General features: G+C 45.2%; 1 protein-coding gene across 4 annotated transcripts in view; it reads left to right on the top strand.

The window, feature by feature from the left end:
- The window catches only part of MAP3K3 (mitogen-activated protein kinase kinase kinase 3), a 79627-nt gene that overhangs the window by 21243 nt on the left and 41347 nt on the right, over positions 1-17037 (top strand). For all 4 annotated transcript variants that reach the window (XM_008271692.5, XM_008271693.5, XM_008271691.5 and 1 more), the window contains 2 exons: positions 2603-2643; positions 10755-10854. In XM_008271692.5, the coding sequence (XP_008269914.2) occupies positions 2603-2643; positions 10755-10854 (141 nt within the window). The remainder of the gene's footprint in view (positions 1-2602; positions 2644-10754; positions 10855-17037) is intronic.

Below are 17037 nucleotides of genomic sequence, written 5' to 3'. Positions count from 1 at the left end.
AGGAAGTACTCCCTCTGAAGTCCTGTCCTATTTTTCCACTTGTGTACCAGTGAGTATGGTGCCCCCCCCCCCGCCCACATACAACACTCACCTAGAATGCAGATCACAGGGGGTTGTCAGACTTCCTCTTCCATCCCCAGCTACCCACAGCCTCAGTCAAAGGCTGCCCCATTGGTGTTGTAACTTACTGCATGCTTGGTGTCCCAGTCTCCTGGTTCTCGTGTCATTATTACCCCAGATATGAAGATTTTTCCATCTCTCTCCATGAATTCCAAAAAGTAAGATCAGAAAAGATCCTTTGAGGTGTTGGCATTGTGTCACAGTGGGTTAAGCCGCTGCTTGCAATGCAATCATCCATATGGACGTGGGTTTTGATTTAGTTCTCTGTTAATGAACCTGGGAAAGCAGCAGAAGATGAGCCAAGTTCTTGGGCCCCTGCCGTCCACATGGGAGCACCCAGATAGAGTTCTTGGCTCCTGGGCCTGGCCCAGCCCCAGCTGTTGCAGCCTTCTGGGGAATGAACCAGTGGATGGAAGATTCTCTCTCTCTCTCCCTCTCTCTCTCTCTCTCTCTGACTCTTTCAAATAAATAAATCAATCTTTTAAAAAAATCCTGTGATAGTTTACTTCTTTCAGTGCTCCCTTTTAATCCCTGCTTCTGTAAGTAAAATAAACTTCATTTGCCTGTGTGACACTTAAGTTGTAGCATAGGAGGGTAATTAACAGCCAGATTTCTAGGTTTTAAATCCTGGCTCTTCCTTTATAAGCAGTGCGACCTAACCTTAGGGAAAATTACTTAACCTCATTGTAACTTAGTTTCTTTTGTAAAATAGGGTAGTAGTACTTACCGTGAGGATTAGTTGTGTACTTAGAACAATGCTTAGTATGTAGTAAATGCTCAATTGTTATTATGATCTATATGTTATTAAAGGATAAGAGGGCTATATCAATACTTTTATTTTTTAGAGTTATCATATTACAGGCTTTATTCCTTAGAGGAGCCTTGCTGTCTACTCTTTTTATATGTGCACTTTCCAGGGATGTTAAACTCTCTGAGCTTCAGTTTCCTTGTCTCGTTAGAGTAGAGAATAGTGTTGCTATACTCTAATTCAGTGATTTTCCAGGTGTTGTCTGGTAACCCTTAGATTTAAGAGACCCTTTCAGCAGATCAGAAGGTCCATTAAATCAAAACTGCTTTCATAATAATACTGATTTGTTGGGGCCTGTGCTGTGGCTCAGCCGGTTAAAGCCATGACCTTTAGTGCTAGCATCACGTATGGGTGCTGGTTCAAGTCCCAGCTGTTCCACTTCTAATCCTGCTCCCTGCTAATGTGCCTGGGAAAGCAGCAGAAGATGGCCCACATGGAAGACCCAGATAAAGCTCCTAGCTCCTAGCTTCTGGCTTCAGCCTGGCCCAGCCCCAGCCACTGTGGCCATCTGGGAAGTGAACCAGTGGATGGAAGGTCTCTCTCTCTCTTTGTGTAACTCGGCCTCTCAAATAAATAAATAAATATTTAAAATATATATATATATTGATGAATTATTTGCCTTTTTTTCTCTCATTTTCTTAAGAATGTACAGTGGATGGACCAGCGTTTAGTGCAGTGGTTAAGTTGCTATTTTGGACACCCACATCCCATATTGGAGTCTCAGATCTGTTTCTGTTTCTGGCCTCCTGCTAATGTACACCCTGGGAAATAGCAGGTGATGGCTCAAGTACTTGGGGCCCTGCTACCCATGCGGGAGACCGGAATTGAGTTCCTGGCTTCTAGCTTTGGCTTGGTACAACCCAGGCTTTTGGGGAGTGAACCAGCAAATGGAAACTCTCTGTTTCTTTCTCTGTCTCTAAAATTAAAAAGAATGTCCAATGGAGTTTTCAAGAAGCTATATGATATGTGTTATCACCACAGAATAAGAACAGAAGCAGCTATGAGAATCCAGCTGCCTTAAGCTGTGCATTGAGGGGGTGGGGGGATGTCGGCGCTGTGGTGTAGTGGCCTAAGACTCTGCCTGTGGTGCCGGCATCCCATGTGAACGCCGGTTCATGTCCCGGATGCTCCTATTCCAATTCAGCTCTCTACTATGGCCTGAGAAAGCAGTGGAAGATGTCCCAACTGCTTAGGCCCCTGTTCCCATGTGGGATACCCAGAAGAAGCCCCTGGCTTTGGATCGGCCCAGCTCCAGCCTTTGTGGCCATTTGGGGAGTGAACCAACAGATGGAAGATCCCTCTCTCTGTCTCTCCCTCTTGGCTGTAACTCTACCTCTCAAATAAATAAAATCTTAAAAAAAAAAAAAAAAAAAAAAAAAAAGGAAAGGAAAGAAAAAGAAATAGAGCATGTATGAAGCTAGAATTGGCAAGTCTGATTAGCAACTAAGCTGGTGTAGCCACCGAGGAACCTTATCCCATGAACTTTGTTGCCCCAAAGGTTAGAACTGTGGGAGTTGTAACTGGGAAGGAATGCCTCTCAGAGTAGAGAAGCTGGAGGAAGAGCCATAGGGATATTTTCCTGTTGGTAAAAGGACTACCCAAAGCGAGCCTGGGAAAGGCAGGCATAACACATGTCAGAGAACCTTCTAACCTGTCTGTCATTTTTTTTGGCAGAGTGATGTCAGGATCAAGTTTGAGCACAATGGGGAGAGGCGGTAAGTCTGCATTCTGATTGATAGTTGTGTTCATGTGTACTAAAGTTCTCAGAAAGCATTCATGATTTTCCTTTTGTCACCACTGACTGGCTAGTGGGGTTGATTGGGCATAAAAGGGACAGTTTTACCCTTCCCTTGGGCTATCAGCTGAACCTTGTTTCTGGTTTTAGAATTGAAAGTCATTTCCGCTGCTGATGTTATACTATTCTGCTCTATTCCAGTACTGTGAGTCCTGTTACTTTGCTAGAGCTCCTGATACTCTCGGAGTTATGGCCTCTAGACACAGTGACACTGTAAACCTGTGTGCATTAGAGGGAGATCAGGATTCTCCTGTGATATGGTGCCATTCCTGGCTTTGTCCACATCAGGGACCAGGTTTGTGGACTGAAAGTTTCCTCGGGGTGGCACCGTGGCTCACTTGGTTAATCCTCCACCTGCGGCGCTAGCATCCCGTATGGGTGCTGGGTTCTAGTCCCGGTTGCTCCTCTTCCAGTCCAGCTCTCTGCTGTGGCCCAGGAGTGCAGTGGAGGATGGCCCAAGTGCTTGGGCCCCTGCACCCGCATGGGAGACCAGGGGGAGGCACCTGGCTCCTGGCTTCGGATCGGCACAGCGCGCTGGCCGTGGCGGCCATTTGGTGGGTGAACCAACGAAAGGAAGACCTTTCTCTCTGTCTCTCTCTCTCACTGTCCACTCTGCCTGTCAAATAAAAATTTAAAAAAATTAAAAAAAGAGTTTCCTCATGATGTCTCTAAGTCATGGGAAGCTGCACAAAGTCCATTAGTTGTGAAAGATTTTCAGATCCTTTAAGGACAAAGAAAGATGCAGTTCTAAGATTCAGAATCTTCATTAGGGAAGTGAAAGTAATATTATAAAACTCTTATGCTCTTTTCTCCATTGCCAGTGTTTTAGTTGTTATTATTATTATTGTGTGTGTGTGTGTGTGTGTGTGTGAAGCCAAGATAGAAGTTCTTGGAGGCCGGCGCCGCGGCTCACTAGGCTAATCCTCCGCCTTGCGGTGCCGGTACACCAGGTTCTAGTCCCGGTCGGGGCACCAGATTCTGTCCCAGTTGCCCCTCTTCCAGGCCAGCTCTCTGCTGTGGCCCAGGAAAGCAGTGGAGGATGGCCCAAGTGCTTGGGCCCCTGCACCCGCATGGGAGACCAGGAGGAAACACCTGGCTCCTGGCTTCGGATTGGCGCAGCGCGCCGGCCATAGCAGCCATTTGGGGGGTGAACCAACAGAAAAGGAAGACCTCTCTCTCTCTCTCACTGTCTAACTGCCTGTCCAAAAAAAAAAAAAAAAAAAAGGATACAGAACTCATGTGATGAGATACTTGGTACCCTTTGTGTGCACAGGTGCAGTCTGTGTGCATATAAATGTCCCTTTCCTGTTGCCATCCCCTCTCCCTCCCTTTCCTACGCTTTTCAGTGTTTGGAGAGGCAAAGGACATGCTCAGGAGGATGGGATCTTCCTACTTCAAGAGTCTCCCTTGGCCGGCACCGCAGCTCAATAAGCTAATCCTCCGCCTGCGGCGCTGGCACACCAGATTCTAGTCCCAGTTGGAGCGCCGGATTCTATCCCGGTTGCCCCTCTTCCAGTCCAGCTCTCTGCTGTGGTCCGGGAAGGCAGTGTAGGATGGCCCAAGTGCATGGGCCCTGCACCCGCATGGAGAGACCAGGAGAAGCACCTGGCTCCTGGCTTCGGATCAGCGAGGTGCGCCGGCTGCAGTGGCCATTGGAGGGTGAACCAACAGTAAAAGAAGACCTTTCTGTCTCTCTCTCTCACTGTCCACTCTGCCTGTCAAAAAAAAAAAAAAAGAGTCTCCCAAGGGGACCTTAAAAGCCTCCAAGCTTTTTAGATTTATTTATTTGAAAGGCAGAGTTACAGAGAGGCAGAGGTTGAGAGAGACAGAAAGAAGGTCTTCCATCTGCTGGTTCACTCCCCAAAAGGCACCATGGCCAGAGCTTACCTGATGCGAAGCGAGGAGCCAGGAGCCTCTTCTGGATCTCCCCTGTGCATGCAAGGGCCCAGGCACTTGGGCCATCTTCTACTGCTTTCCCAGGCCATAGCAGAGAGCTAGACTGGAAGTATAGCAGCCAGGACTAGGACCAGTCCCCGTATGGAATGCTGGCACTGCAGGCGGCAGCTTTACTTGCTACTCCACAGCACCAGCCCCTCCAAACATTCTTTTTTTTTTTTTTTTTTTTTCCAAACATTCTTAATTGTGGTAGTTCTCTACAGCTTGCACCTTTCAGCCTACTTTGAAGCTAGCTCTGGGAGAGATGGATAGCTGCTGTTCTCCCTTAAAAAGTTCTATTCATGGGGCTGGTCTTGTAGTGGGGTGGGTTAAGCTGCTGCCTGCGATGCCAGCATCCCTTATCGGTACTGGTTCAAGTACAAACCGCTCCACTTTCGATCCAGCTCCCTGCTAACGTGCCTGGGGAAGCAGCAGAAAGTGCTCAAGTCCTCAGGCCCCTGCACTCATGTGGAAGACTCAGATAAAGCTCCTGGCTCCTGGCTCTTGGCTTTTGCCTAGTCCAGCCCCAGCCATTGTGGCCATTTGGGGAGTGAACCAGAGGATAGAAGATTCTCTCTATATAACTCTGCCTTTCAAATAAATAAAATAAATCTTAAAAAAAATAAAAATCCTTTTACAGCCTGCAAGGTTGTCAGAGGCTGCCTGGTGGAAGCATTGTGGAAAGTATGGTCTGCAGAGCCAGGATCTTGGTGTTTCCATGTGGGTTCTAAGGCTGTTGCTATCCTGGAGGGAGAAAGACTTTCTAAACTCTCTCTCTCTACTCCTCTGCTTCTCTTGTGTTCTGACATTAGCCAGGAAGTTAAATTGTCACCTCATTTCTGCTGTTTTTCACACTTTCTGACCTGACTGGGTTTTGGAGGGATTGCCAAATTCATAACAACAAAGAGTTTTCAGAAGTAGATATGAAATCAAAAGCTCAATTGTGTTGGAGTCTAATTATGCAGTTACGCTCTCCTGAATTCCCTGTTGCCAAAGTAGTATGCTATTACAGTGAGTGGACTTACACTCAGAAAGTCTATGTGTTTGGTTTTGGAGACGCTGCCAGATTGAAACCACAAATATTTAAGGTGGTCAGGCAGGAATGGCCTTCTGAAGCCCTGAGCGGCGGAACATTGATATCAAGGTTTTGAAAACTGTGCATTCTCTTTTTATAGAGCTATTTTCAGGAGCCATGGCATTTCACTGTGTGTATGCTATGTGTGGAATTGAGGACTTTATAAACTTGGAACAGGGAAGCCAAGTTCAAGTTGCTCTGTGCCAGAGAGCACTAGTTTCATGTATTTTATTAGGATTTTGTAGAGAATGTCATTGTGGTCTTTCTGTACTTTTTACAAAGGATATGGGTAGTGTCTATCTGAATACAGTCCCTTATAGAATTAGAATTGAGAGAAAAGAGGAAAGAAGTAGTGACTTTTCCAAGTCCTCCATGCCAAGTATCCTTTTTAGTGGGCTAACTACCTTTCCTTTGGAAGGCTGTGGACTAGATCCTTGACTCTCCTTCTTCTTAGCTCCAGGACAGCAAAAGAAGCTAATCATAGATTAGGATCACCTTCTCTTTGAAAATCTTAGCAACAGGACACTGGTTGTCATTAGCCATCAGTTGATGATTGTCAGAGTTGTTAGATTCCTCTTTGAGGCACTGTCCCAAAAATTTCTGCTATTCTGTGTGATGACAGCATCTTGGATGTCCCAAACGTGGAACTTCTGTTTCCTGATTTGACTATACTTTCTGCTTTGGAGAGTTTTGAATGGCTCATTACCAGAGCAAATGTAGGAGAGTTTATCTCTGAGCCTGATCCTTTCCCAGTAGTATGCTAGGAACATCTGAGCGGACTTCTGGTATTTTATTCAGAAAAACTGGCCTTTTTTGAACTGTTGTTGGGACCTTAATGTAGGAGGCATGGTTTGCTGTTAGGAATTAATGGGAAGCCATTCTCTCAAAAGGTTCCAGAATATGACACCCTAGCCACTCCCACACACACCTGCTATCCAGATAGCACCTAACAGTATCACTGCTTGGGATGTTTGATGTGAAAGGAAAAAACATAATACGGATTCAAGTGTGGATGGATTTCCTAGTAGAGAGAACTAATATTGGCAGTCTGATTTCCAAAAATGAAAGGTGGTGATGGACAAAGAAAAAATTATGGAAAATTATTTTCTGAGATGTTAGGCTTTGCATGAAGGATAGACTGTATGTAGTAGAGTTATAGTAATATTCTGTCACTGTTGTCCAATAAAACTTTATGCTATAATGGAAATGTTGCCTATCTATTTTGTCCAATTAGTGGGCACTTGAAATGTGGCTAGTGAGACTGAGGAACCAATTTTTAAATTTAATTTGTTTAGCCTTCTATGTCTAGTGAATAGCTCATTTCCAGAATATGAAGGCTGTAATGCTGCTCACTGATTTGAGCCAAACTGATACAGAAGAATATTAAAGAAATCATCTGGTTAGATTTCATTAAAACCCTTTGGCTTAGATCCCTTTTTTCTGTGGCTTATTACTTCTTCCTCTGGTTATACCACCTCCCACTCTGGGAATAAGGTAAGATGTGACAGAACCACACACTTGTTCCTGTCACCAGGGAAGTGGATAAGAAGTAGAGGCCCATGGCTGAGTGCTGCTGCTGTACTACGTGCTAGTCTGATTTCATCCTGCCTAGGCATACTGAGGTGAAGTTGTTTTAATAAGCATTTCCCAAGCATATTTTCAAATGTGTGTTAGCGACTGCTAACTCTTCTGTGAATTTGGCTGCTTTCTTTTTCTTAATGATTTTTTACAAATATGTTCTCCAATTTGGTATTTGTTTAACTTTATTGGTTTATTTTGTCATGAGAAGTTTAGCTTTTTTTGAGAAGTTAAAATTTTTGTCAAGTCTGTATTTTTTGTCTTCTGTATTTTATGTTATACTTAGGAAGACTTCCCACACTCCAAGATTTTTTAATACTGTATTTTCTGTATGCATGAGTTTCTATCTGATATTCTCTTCTGTTTCATTTATCTCTTTGCTGTTATTTGTAAGTCAGAAAGAGACAGAGAGGCGGACAAAAATCTTCCATCTACTGGCTTACTCCCCAAATGCCCACAACAGCCAGAGCTTAGTCAGGCTGAAGCCAAGAGCTAGAAACTCAATCTGAGTCTCCCATGCAGGTGACAGGGAACTAAGTACTTGAGCCATCACCTGCTGTCTCCCAGTGTATGCATTGGCAAGAAGCTGGAATGAAAAGCCAAGTTGGGACTTGAACTCGGGCACTTTGATATAGGATATAGGCATCCCAAGCAGTGTCTTAACAACTCAACAAATGGCTTTCCTTAATTTTTAATTATTTAAGTTCACTGTATTGGCTGGGACCTATGTGAAACTGACACCTTTGTATATCAAAAGTGGTGGAACGTGGAAGGAACATCATGGTCTTATATAATTCAACCTAATACAGTCATTAAAATTTTTTTGAAGATTTATTTATTTATTTGAAAGGCAGAGTTATAGAGAGGCACAGGCAGAGAGAGAGAGAGAGAGAGAGGTCTTCATCTGCTGGTTCACTCTCCAAATGGCTGCAAGGGCCAGAGCTGAGCTGATCCGAAGCCAGGAGCCAGAAGCTTCTCCCAGGTTTCCCTGGCTCAAATGCTTGTGCTCTAGCACCCACATGGGAGACCAGGAAGAAGCTTCTGGTTCCTGGCTTTGGCCTGGCCCAACCCCAGCCATTGTGGCCATTTGGGGAGTGAACCAGTGAATGGGAGACCTCTCTCTCTCTCTCTCTCTCTCTCTCTCTCTCTCTCTCTCTGTGTGTGTGTGTGTGTGTGCGTGTGTGTGTATTTCTATGTTTGTAACTCTGCCTTTCAAATAAGTAAATAAATCTTAAAAAAAAAAATAAATTTGCTCTTTGAACTGACCTAATGAGTATCACCAGAAAAGCTTCCATATCAGTGCAGCTTACTTACCCAGATATATCACTGATTAAGAAACTGACTGGCCAGCGCCACGGCTCAATAGGCTAGTCCTCCGCCTGTGGCGCCGGCACACCGGGTTCTAGTCCTGGTCGGGGCACCAGATTCTGTCCTGGTTGCTCCTCTTCCAGTCCAGCTCTCTGCTGTGGCCCAAGCGCTTGGGCCCTGCACCCATGTGGGAGACCAGGAGAAGCACTTGGCTCCTGGCTTCGGATCAGCGAGGTGTGCCAGCTGCAGCGGCCATTGGAGGGTGAACCAACGGCAAAAGGAAGACCTTCCTCTCTGTCTCTCTCTCTCACTGTCCACTCTGCCTGTCCAAAACAAAAACAAACAAACAAAAAAACCGATCAAGCTCATGAGTGATTTGCTCTTTCCTGGTGGTGACTCTCCCCAACTTAAGCTCTGTCCTTTAAAAAAAAAAAAAAAAAAAAAAAAAAGAAAACTGACCTAGCATGTAACCAACTCAAGGAGAATTTCTGTGGCTGTACAGTAATCTCAGTCTGAGGATAACCAGCGTATGCCATCTCAAATGGAAAAGACTTTGAAAGTCCTGGAGAGTAGTTAGTTTGGAGTTGAGGTTATGTTTTTTCCTTTTCTTTTCTTTCTTTCTTTCTTTCTTTTTTTTTTTTTTTTTTTTTTTTTTGAAGATTTATTTATTTACTTGAGAGTCAGTTACAGACAGAAGGGGGAGAGACAGAGAGAGAAGTCTTCCTTTTACTGGCTCACTTCCCAAATGGCTGCAACAGTTGGAGCTGAGCTAATCTGAAGCCAGAAGCCAGGAGTTCTTCTGGGTCTCCCACGTGGGTGCAGAGGTCCAAGAACTTGGGCCATCTTTCACTGCTTTCACGTTAGCTGGGAACTGGATCAGAAGTGGAGCAACTGGGACTCTAACTGGTACCCAAATGGGATGCTGGTGCTGCAAGCTGAGGCTTCAACCCACTGTGCCACAGCACTGACCCCTCTAGCTAGTTTCTTAACAAGAATATTTGGAACATAGTTTTTAAATTCAGTGGCCTACTTTAATACTTCGATTGTCTGAAGGGACCAAACTGACCAATCTCCAGGACTTTCAAAGTCTTTTTCATTTGAGATGGCATACGCTGGTTATCCTCAGAACTGAGATTTCCTACTGTACAGTCACAGAAATTCTCCTTAAATTGGTTAAATGCTAGGTCAGTTTTCTTAACCTTTGATTGTCTGAAGGGTAGAACAGATCGCTGGGATTGACTAATGCTTGTAGGAGCTATTGTCAAACTTGAGAGATAGGGGCAAGTGTTCTGGCAAGCAGGTTAAGCTGTTACTTGGGATCCTGCATCTGTATTGGAGTGCTAGTCAAGAACTAGTTATTCAACTTCTAATTCAGCCTCCTGCTAAACATGGCAATAGATGATGGCTCAAGTGCTTGGGCAGCCACCATCTACTTGGGAGACCCACATGGAGTTCCTGTCCTTGATACTAGCTAACTGTCCTGGTCCAGTTCTCATTATTCAATGCATTTGGGGAGTAAACCAGTGGATGGAAGATCTCTTTCTCTCTCTCTCCCCCTCATTGTCTCTTCCTTTCTGCCACTCTGTCAAGTAGATAATAAACTAACAAATAAATATGAAGAAAAAGCCATGAGAGATGCCCAGGTTTTACCAGGATGAAAAGGTAAAGGTAGATAAGAGAGGAAAAAGAAACAACAGAGAAAAAGGCAAACTGAGGGAAAGAAAACAGAGAAATTTTTTTTGGAGATTTATTTATTTGAAAAACAGAGTTACAGAGAGAGGTAGAGACAGAGAGGTCTTCCATCCGCTGGTTCACTCCCCAGATGGCCTCAACGGCTGGGGCTGCACCGATCCAAAGGCAGGAACCAGGAGCTTCTTTGGACCTCCCACGTGGGTGCAGGGGTCCAAGGACTTGGGCCATCTTATACAGGCCATAGCAGAGAGCTGGATTGGAAGAGGAGCAGCCACGACTAGAACTGGCACCCATATGGGATGCCGGTGTTTCAGGCCAGGGCTTTAACTCTCTGTGCCACAGTGCCAGCCCCAAAAGGGAAAATCTTATAGTGAGAAAAAAAGGGAAACATACTCAAACTATTGCTTTCTAAACCCTACCTTTACCTTCCTGTTGTTTTTCAGAATTATAGGATTTAGCCGTCCTGTGAGATACGAAGATGTGGAGCACAAGGTGGCAGCAGTATTTGGGCAACCTCTTGATCTACATTATATGAACAATGAGGTGAGAAAGTACATGTAGAGTGTGGGGACAAGCGGAACAGTTACCAACCTGTTTTCTCTGCTTAACTGAGCTTTTTAAAGTTTGTTTCTCTAACGTCATCTGCAGGTTTTCATTTTCTAGAACCTCTGTTCTTAATTCCAATAACTTGGAGATTTCTGTTTTTCAGGAATGGTACCAAGGGCAGGGCTTATATTGTCCCCTTTCCATTTTGTATGGGTATAAAAGCAGAGGGCTCATCAGGGATAGGGAAGTGTTAGAAAACCAGTGGGTGGACTTTCTATTACAGTCATAAATGCTGGATTCTTCTCTGAGTCTAACTCCTGATTATACTTATTTGCAAAGTTAGCACCTACTTAATGCTATTTTCAGCTGCCTCTTTCTTACCCCCACCCTCACCCTTCCATATTTATTCCTACTTTGAATATTACTCAAGAATTCTTTCAATGTCAATTTTTCAGCTACTTGCCCAGCTCCAAGAAACACATTAAAGGCTGTTATCGGGGCCAGCGCCGTGTCTCACTTGGTTAATCCTCCGCCTGCGGCACCGACATCCCATATGGTTAACAGGTTCTAGTCCCGGTTGCTCCTCTTCCAGTCCAGCTCTCTGCTGTGGCCCGGGAAGGCAATGGAGGATGGCCCAAGTGCTTGGTCCCTGCACCTGCATGGGAGACCAGGAGGAAGCACCTGGCTCCTGGCTTCGGATTGGTGCAGCACCGGCTGTAGCAGCCATTTGGGGGGTAAACCAATGGAAGGAAGACCTATCTCTGTATCTCTCTCTCACTGTCTATGACTCTACCTGACAAATTAAAAAAATTTAAAAAATTTAAAATAAATAAATAAAGACTGTTATCAGCTTAGGCTGGTGATTTGAAAGGCGTTAGAGTTGGGGGGCAAGATGAAAATTGGGCAATATCATGGCTCTTTGAGAGTCAGATCCTCATTGTGTAGTCTTTTTAATGAAATGTTAAAATTTTTAATACTTTTGGGCTGAAATCTGTAGGTCCTGAGATATTTTTAAAGATTTATTTTATTTATTTGAAAGAGTTAGAGTGAGGGGAAGAGCAGGTGGGGAAGATAGAGAGAGAGAGAGAGATTGATCTTTCATTTGTTGGTTCATGCCCCAAATGGTTCCAACAGCCTGGGCTGGGCAAGGCTGAAGCCAAGAACCTGGAACTCCATCTGGATCTTTCATGTGAGTAGCAGGAGCCTAAGTACCTCAACCATCTCTTTTGTTGTTTCCCAAGGCATATTAGCAGGGAACTGGATTAGAAGTAGAGAAGCCAGGACTTAAAGCAGTACCCATATGGGATGCTGTTGTTGCAGGTGGTAGCTTTGCCCGCTACCCTACCGTGCAGCCCCATGGTGCTGAGGTTTTGTTTGTTTGTTTGCTTGTTTGTTTTGGCCTAGCCACTCCCTGGTTTCTTACCTATAAAATATACAACTACAATTACATCTACCATCAAATAACAAAAATAAGGCCATCTGATCTTTAGTCTTTTGGATTTATATTAGAAATATAGCAAATTTGAGGCTGGCGCTGCAGCTCACTAGGCTAATCCTCCGCCTGTGGCGCCGGCACACGGGGTTCTAGTCCCGGTCGGGGCGCCGGATTCTGTCCCGGTTGCTCCTCTTCCAGTCCAGCTCTCTGCTGTGGCCAGGGAGTGCAGTGGAGGATGGCCCAAGTGCTTGGGCCCTGCACCCGCATGGGAGACCAGGAGAAGCACCTGGCTCCTGCCTTCGGATCAGCACGGTGCACCAGCCACAGCACACTGGCTACAGCGGCCACTGGGGGGTGAACCAACAGAAAAGGAAGACCTTTCTCTCTGTCTCTCTCTCTCTCACTGTCCACTCTGCCTGTCAAAAAAAAAAAAAAAAAAAAAAAAAAAAAAAGGAAATATAGCAAATTTGGGGCCAGTGCCATGGCTCACTTGCTTAATCCTCTGCCTGTGGTGCTGGCATCCCATATGGGTGCTGGGTTCTAGTCCCGGTTGCTCCTCTTCCAGTCCAGCTCTCTGCTGTGGCCCGGAAGGCAGTGGAGGATGGCCCAGGTGCTTGGGCCCCTGTACCCGCATGGGAGACCAGGAGGAAGCACCTGGCTCCTGGCTTTGGATTGGTGCAGCAAGCCGGCCGTGGCGGCCATTTGGTGGGTGAACCAACGGAAGGAAGACCTTTCTCTCTCTCTGTCTAACTCTGCCTGTCAAATAAAATTTAAAAAAAAAAGGGAAAAGAAATATAACAAATTTGGAAAATAAATTACTCTACAGTTAATATGGATGCAAATATCTTAAAATGTATAAAACTAACACATACATTTTAAGTACAGAATATGAGAACCCAAACGTAAGTTTGTCAAATCCATGGAAGTGGAGGTGCCAAGACTCAAACTGACACTCCAACATGGGATATGAGTGTAGGCATCCCAAATAGAAGCTTAACCTGTGCCACATCTGCCCTTTGGTGCCTCTTAAAAAAAAAAAAAAAAAAAAAAAAAAAAAAAAAAAAACAACTAGTTAAGCTGCCTACATCCCACATTTGCTTCTGGCTTCAGATTCTTGCTAATGCAGACCCTGGGTGGCCACAGTGATAACTCAAGTAATTGGATCCCTGTGAAACCTGGATTCAGTTCCTGGCTCTTGGCCTGGCCCAATCTCAGTCGAATCCCAGCTTGATCCTGGCCCTTGTAGGCATCTGGAGAGTGAACCAGTGGGTGGGAGTTCTCTCTCTCTTTTTCTTTCTCACTCTGCCTCTCAAATTAAATAAATAAAATTCTATTCCTTTCTTTTCTTTGCCCTTTAAACCCTGCCCTTTCAAGATTTGAGAATCTCAAGTGAAAATTCTATTGAGTTTTAATTTTTTGTAATAGGCCGGCGCCGCGGCTCACTAGGCTAATCCTCCGCCTGGTGGCACTGGCACACCGGGTTCTAGTCCCGGTCGGGGCGCCGGATTCTGTCCCGGTTGCCCCTCTTCCAGGCCAGCTCTCTGCTGTGGCCAGGGAGTGCAGTGGAGGATGGCCCAAGTGCTTGGGCCCTGCACCCCATGGGAGACCAGGAAAAGCACCTGGCTCCTGGCTCCTGCCATCGGATCAGAAAGACCTTTCTCTCTGTCTCTCTCTCTCACTGTCCACTCTGCCTGTCAAAAAAAATAAAAAATTAAAAAAAGATTTTTGTAATAATAGCTTTATTGCGATATAATTCCCCTACCATTAAATTTGCTATCTTAAGGTATATGATTCAGTGCTTTTTAGCATAGTCATAGAGTTGTGCAACCAGCACCTCAATCTAATTCCAGAGCATATTTATCACCCCAGAAAGAAACCCCGTACCCATCAGTAGTCACTCTTCATTCTCCTCTTTCCCCAGCCCCTGGCAACAACTACTTTCTATCTCTACTTTCTGTCTCTTTGGATTTGCCTAATCTGTTTTGGATTTCATATAAGTGGAATCATCCAATTTGTAGCCTTTTGTGTCTGGCTTCTTTCACTAAGCATATGTTTTCAAGGGTTACCCAGGTTGTAGCAGGTATCAGCACTTCATTACTTTTATGATTGAATAATAAACATTATATAGATATTCCACATTTTCACATCTTGTGTATTCATTCATCTGTTGACAGATACTTGGGTTGTTTCTGCTTTTTGACCATTATAAGTGAGGCTGCTATGAACATTTGTATAATTTTCATATGAACATATGTTTTTAGTTTTCTGAGGTAGATACCTGTGAGTGGAACTGCTGGGTCATAAAGTCTTTAAATTTTTGAGGAACAATCTAATTTTTCTAAAACAGCTGTACCATGTTACATTCCTACTAGCGATGTATGAGTGTAGCACTTTCTCTGCCACCCTTGTCAATACTTGTTATTTTCTTTTTCTTTTTTAAAGATTTATTTATTTGAAAGTCAGAGCTACACAGAGATAGAAGGAGAGGCAGAGAGAGAGAGGTCTTCTATCCAATGGTTCACTTCCCAGTTGGCCATAACGGCTGGAGCTGTGCCAGTCTGGAGCCAGGAGCTTCTTCCGGATCTTCCCATGTGGGTACAGGGCCCCAGGGACTTGGGCTATCTTGTACTGCTTTCCCAGGCCATAGGGGAGAGCTGGATCAGAAGTGGAGCAGCCAGGACTTGAATTGGCACCCATATGGGATGCCAGCACTGCAGGTGGTAGTTTTACCCACTAAGCCACAGCGCCGGCCCTTTTTTCTTTGCTTTTTTTTTTTTTTAATAGCCAGCTTAGTAAGTGGTATGTCATATTGTGGTTTTGATTTGTATCCCCTTAATGATTAATAATGTGGAATGTCTTTTCATGTGCTTATTGGCCATTTGTCTATCTTCTTTGGACAAATGTCTATTCAAATATTTGGCTTGTTTGAAAAATTGGATTATTGGGACTGACGCTGTGGCGTAGCTGGTGAAGCCACTGCTTGTGGTGCCAGCATCCTGTATGGGCGCCAGTTCAAGCCCCAGCTGCTCCACTTCCAATTCAGCTCTCTGCTATGGCCTGGGTGCTTCTGCTTTCCCAAGCACATAGCTGGGGCTTGAACCGGCATCCATATGGGATGCCGATACTGCAGGCCGGGGATTTAACCTGCTGCACCACAGTGCTGGCCCCTGATATTTTATTTTAAATACTGTTATTACTATTTATCTTTTACCAACTTAGAATTTAGAGTTCTTATCTCCTTGTATTATAAAGTGGGAACTGAACTTTTGCATAATTTTGTGTTTGCTACACTTATATAAGATCTGATATTTGGTAGGTCCTAGGCAAAGAATACATTTATGTTTGTTTGTTTATTTATTTTAAAGATTTATTTATTTACTTGAAAGTCAGAGTTACACAGAGAGAGAGAGAGAGGTCTCCCATCCACTGGTTCATTCCCCAGATGGCCGCAACGGGCAAAGCTGTGCCAATCCGAAGCCAGGAACCAGGAGCTTCTTCTGGGTCTCCCACGTGGGTGCAGGGGTCCAAGGACTTGAGCCATCTTCCCTGCTTTCTCAGGGCACAGCAGAGAGCTGGATCGGAAGTGGAGCAGCTGGGACTAGAACCGGCGCCCATATGGGATGCCGGCACCACAGGCAGCAGTTTACCCACTATGCTACAGAGCCGGCCCTATGTTTATTTATTTTATCTACTTGAAAGGTAGAGTGCCACATACATACAGAGTAAGCGCTCAAGAGAGAGATCTTTTACTGCTGGCTCACTCCCCAATGACCACAACAGCCAGGACTGAGCCTTATCAAAGCCAGGAGTCTGGAACTCCATCTGGGTCTTCCATGTGAGTGTCAGGGGCCAAAGCACTTGTGCCATCATCTGCTTTCTCCCTGACATATTTTTTTTTAATTTTTTTTAATTTTTTTTGACAGGCAGAGTGGACAGTGAGAGAGAGAGACAGAGAGAAAGGTCTTCCTTTGCTGTTGGTTCACCCTCCAATGGCCGCCGCGGCCGGTGCACCGCGCTGATCCGATGGCAGGAGCCAGGAGCCAGGTGCTTTTCCTGGTCTCCCATGGGGTGCAGGGCCCAAGCACCTGGGCCATCCTCCACTGCACTCCCTGGCCACAGCAGAGAGCTGGCCTGGAAGAGGGGCAACCGGGACAGAATCCAGCGCCCCGACCGGGACTAGAACCTGGTGTGCCGGCGCCGCTAGGCGGAGGATTAGCCTAGTGAGCCGCGGCGCCGGCCATCTCCCTGACATATTAGCAGGAAGCTGGATTGGAAGTAGAATAGGCAGACTCACACCAGCACTCTGGTATGGAATGTGGGCATCCCAAGTGGCAGCATAACTTGTTGCAGATCACCTGCCCCCATTTTATATCTTTTAATACTGAATACTCATGATATTATCTGCTTTTTAAAAAATAGACTAAGGGGCCGACGCTGTGGCATAGTGGGTAAAGTTGCCATAGTGGCTAAATGGGTGCTGGTTTGAATCTCAGCTGCTCCACTTCCAACCCAGCTCTCGCTAAAGCCTGGGAAAGCAGTACACAATGGCCCAAGACCTTGGACACCTGCACCAACATGGGAGACCCAGAAGAAGCTCCTGGCTCCTGGCTCCTGGCTTCAGATTGGCCCAGCTCCAGCCGTTGTAGCCATTTGGGGAGTGAACCAGCAGATTGAAGACCCCTTTCTCTTTCTCTCTCTGTCTCTGCCTCTCTGTAACTCTGCCTTTCAACTAAATAAATAAATAA

This window comes from Oryctolagus cuniculus, chromosome 17 (assembly GCF_051225735.1).
Source record: "Oryctolagus cuniculus isolate XC-2025 breed Fujian yellow rabbit chromosome 17, ASM5122573v1, whole genome shotgun sequence".
NCBI classification, from domain to species: Eukaryota; Metazoa; Chordata; class Mammalia; order Lagomorpha; family Leporidae; genus Oryctolagus; species Oryctolagus cuniculus.
The sequence above is the reverse complement of the archived record's forward strand: the minus strand, read 5'-3'. Positions and strand labels throughout refer to the sequence as shown.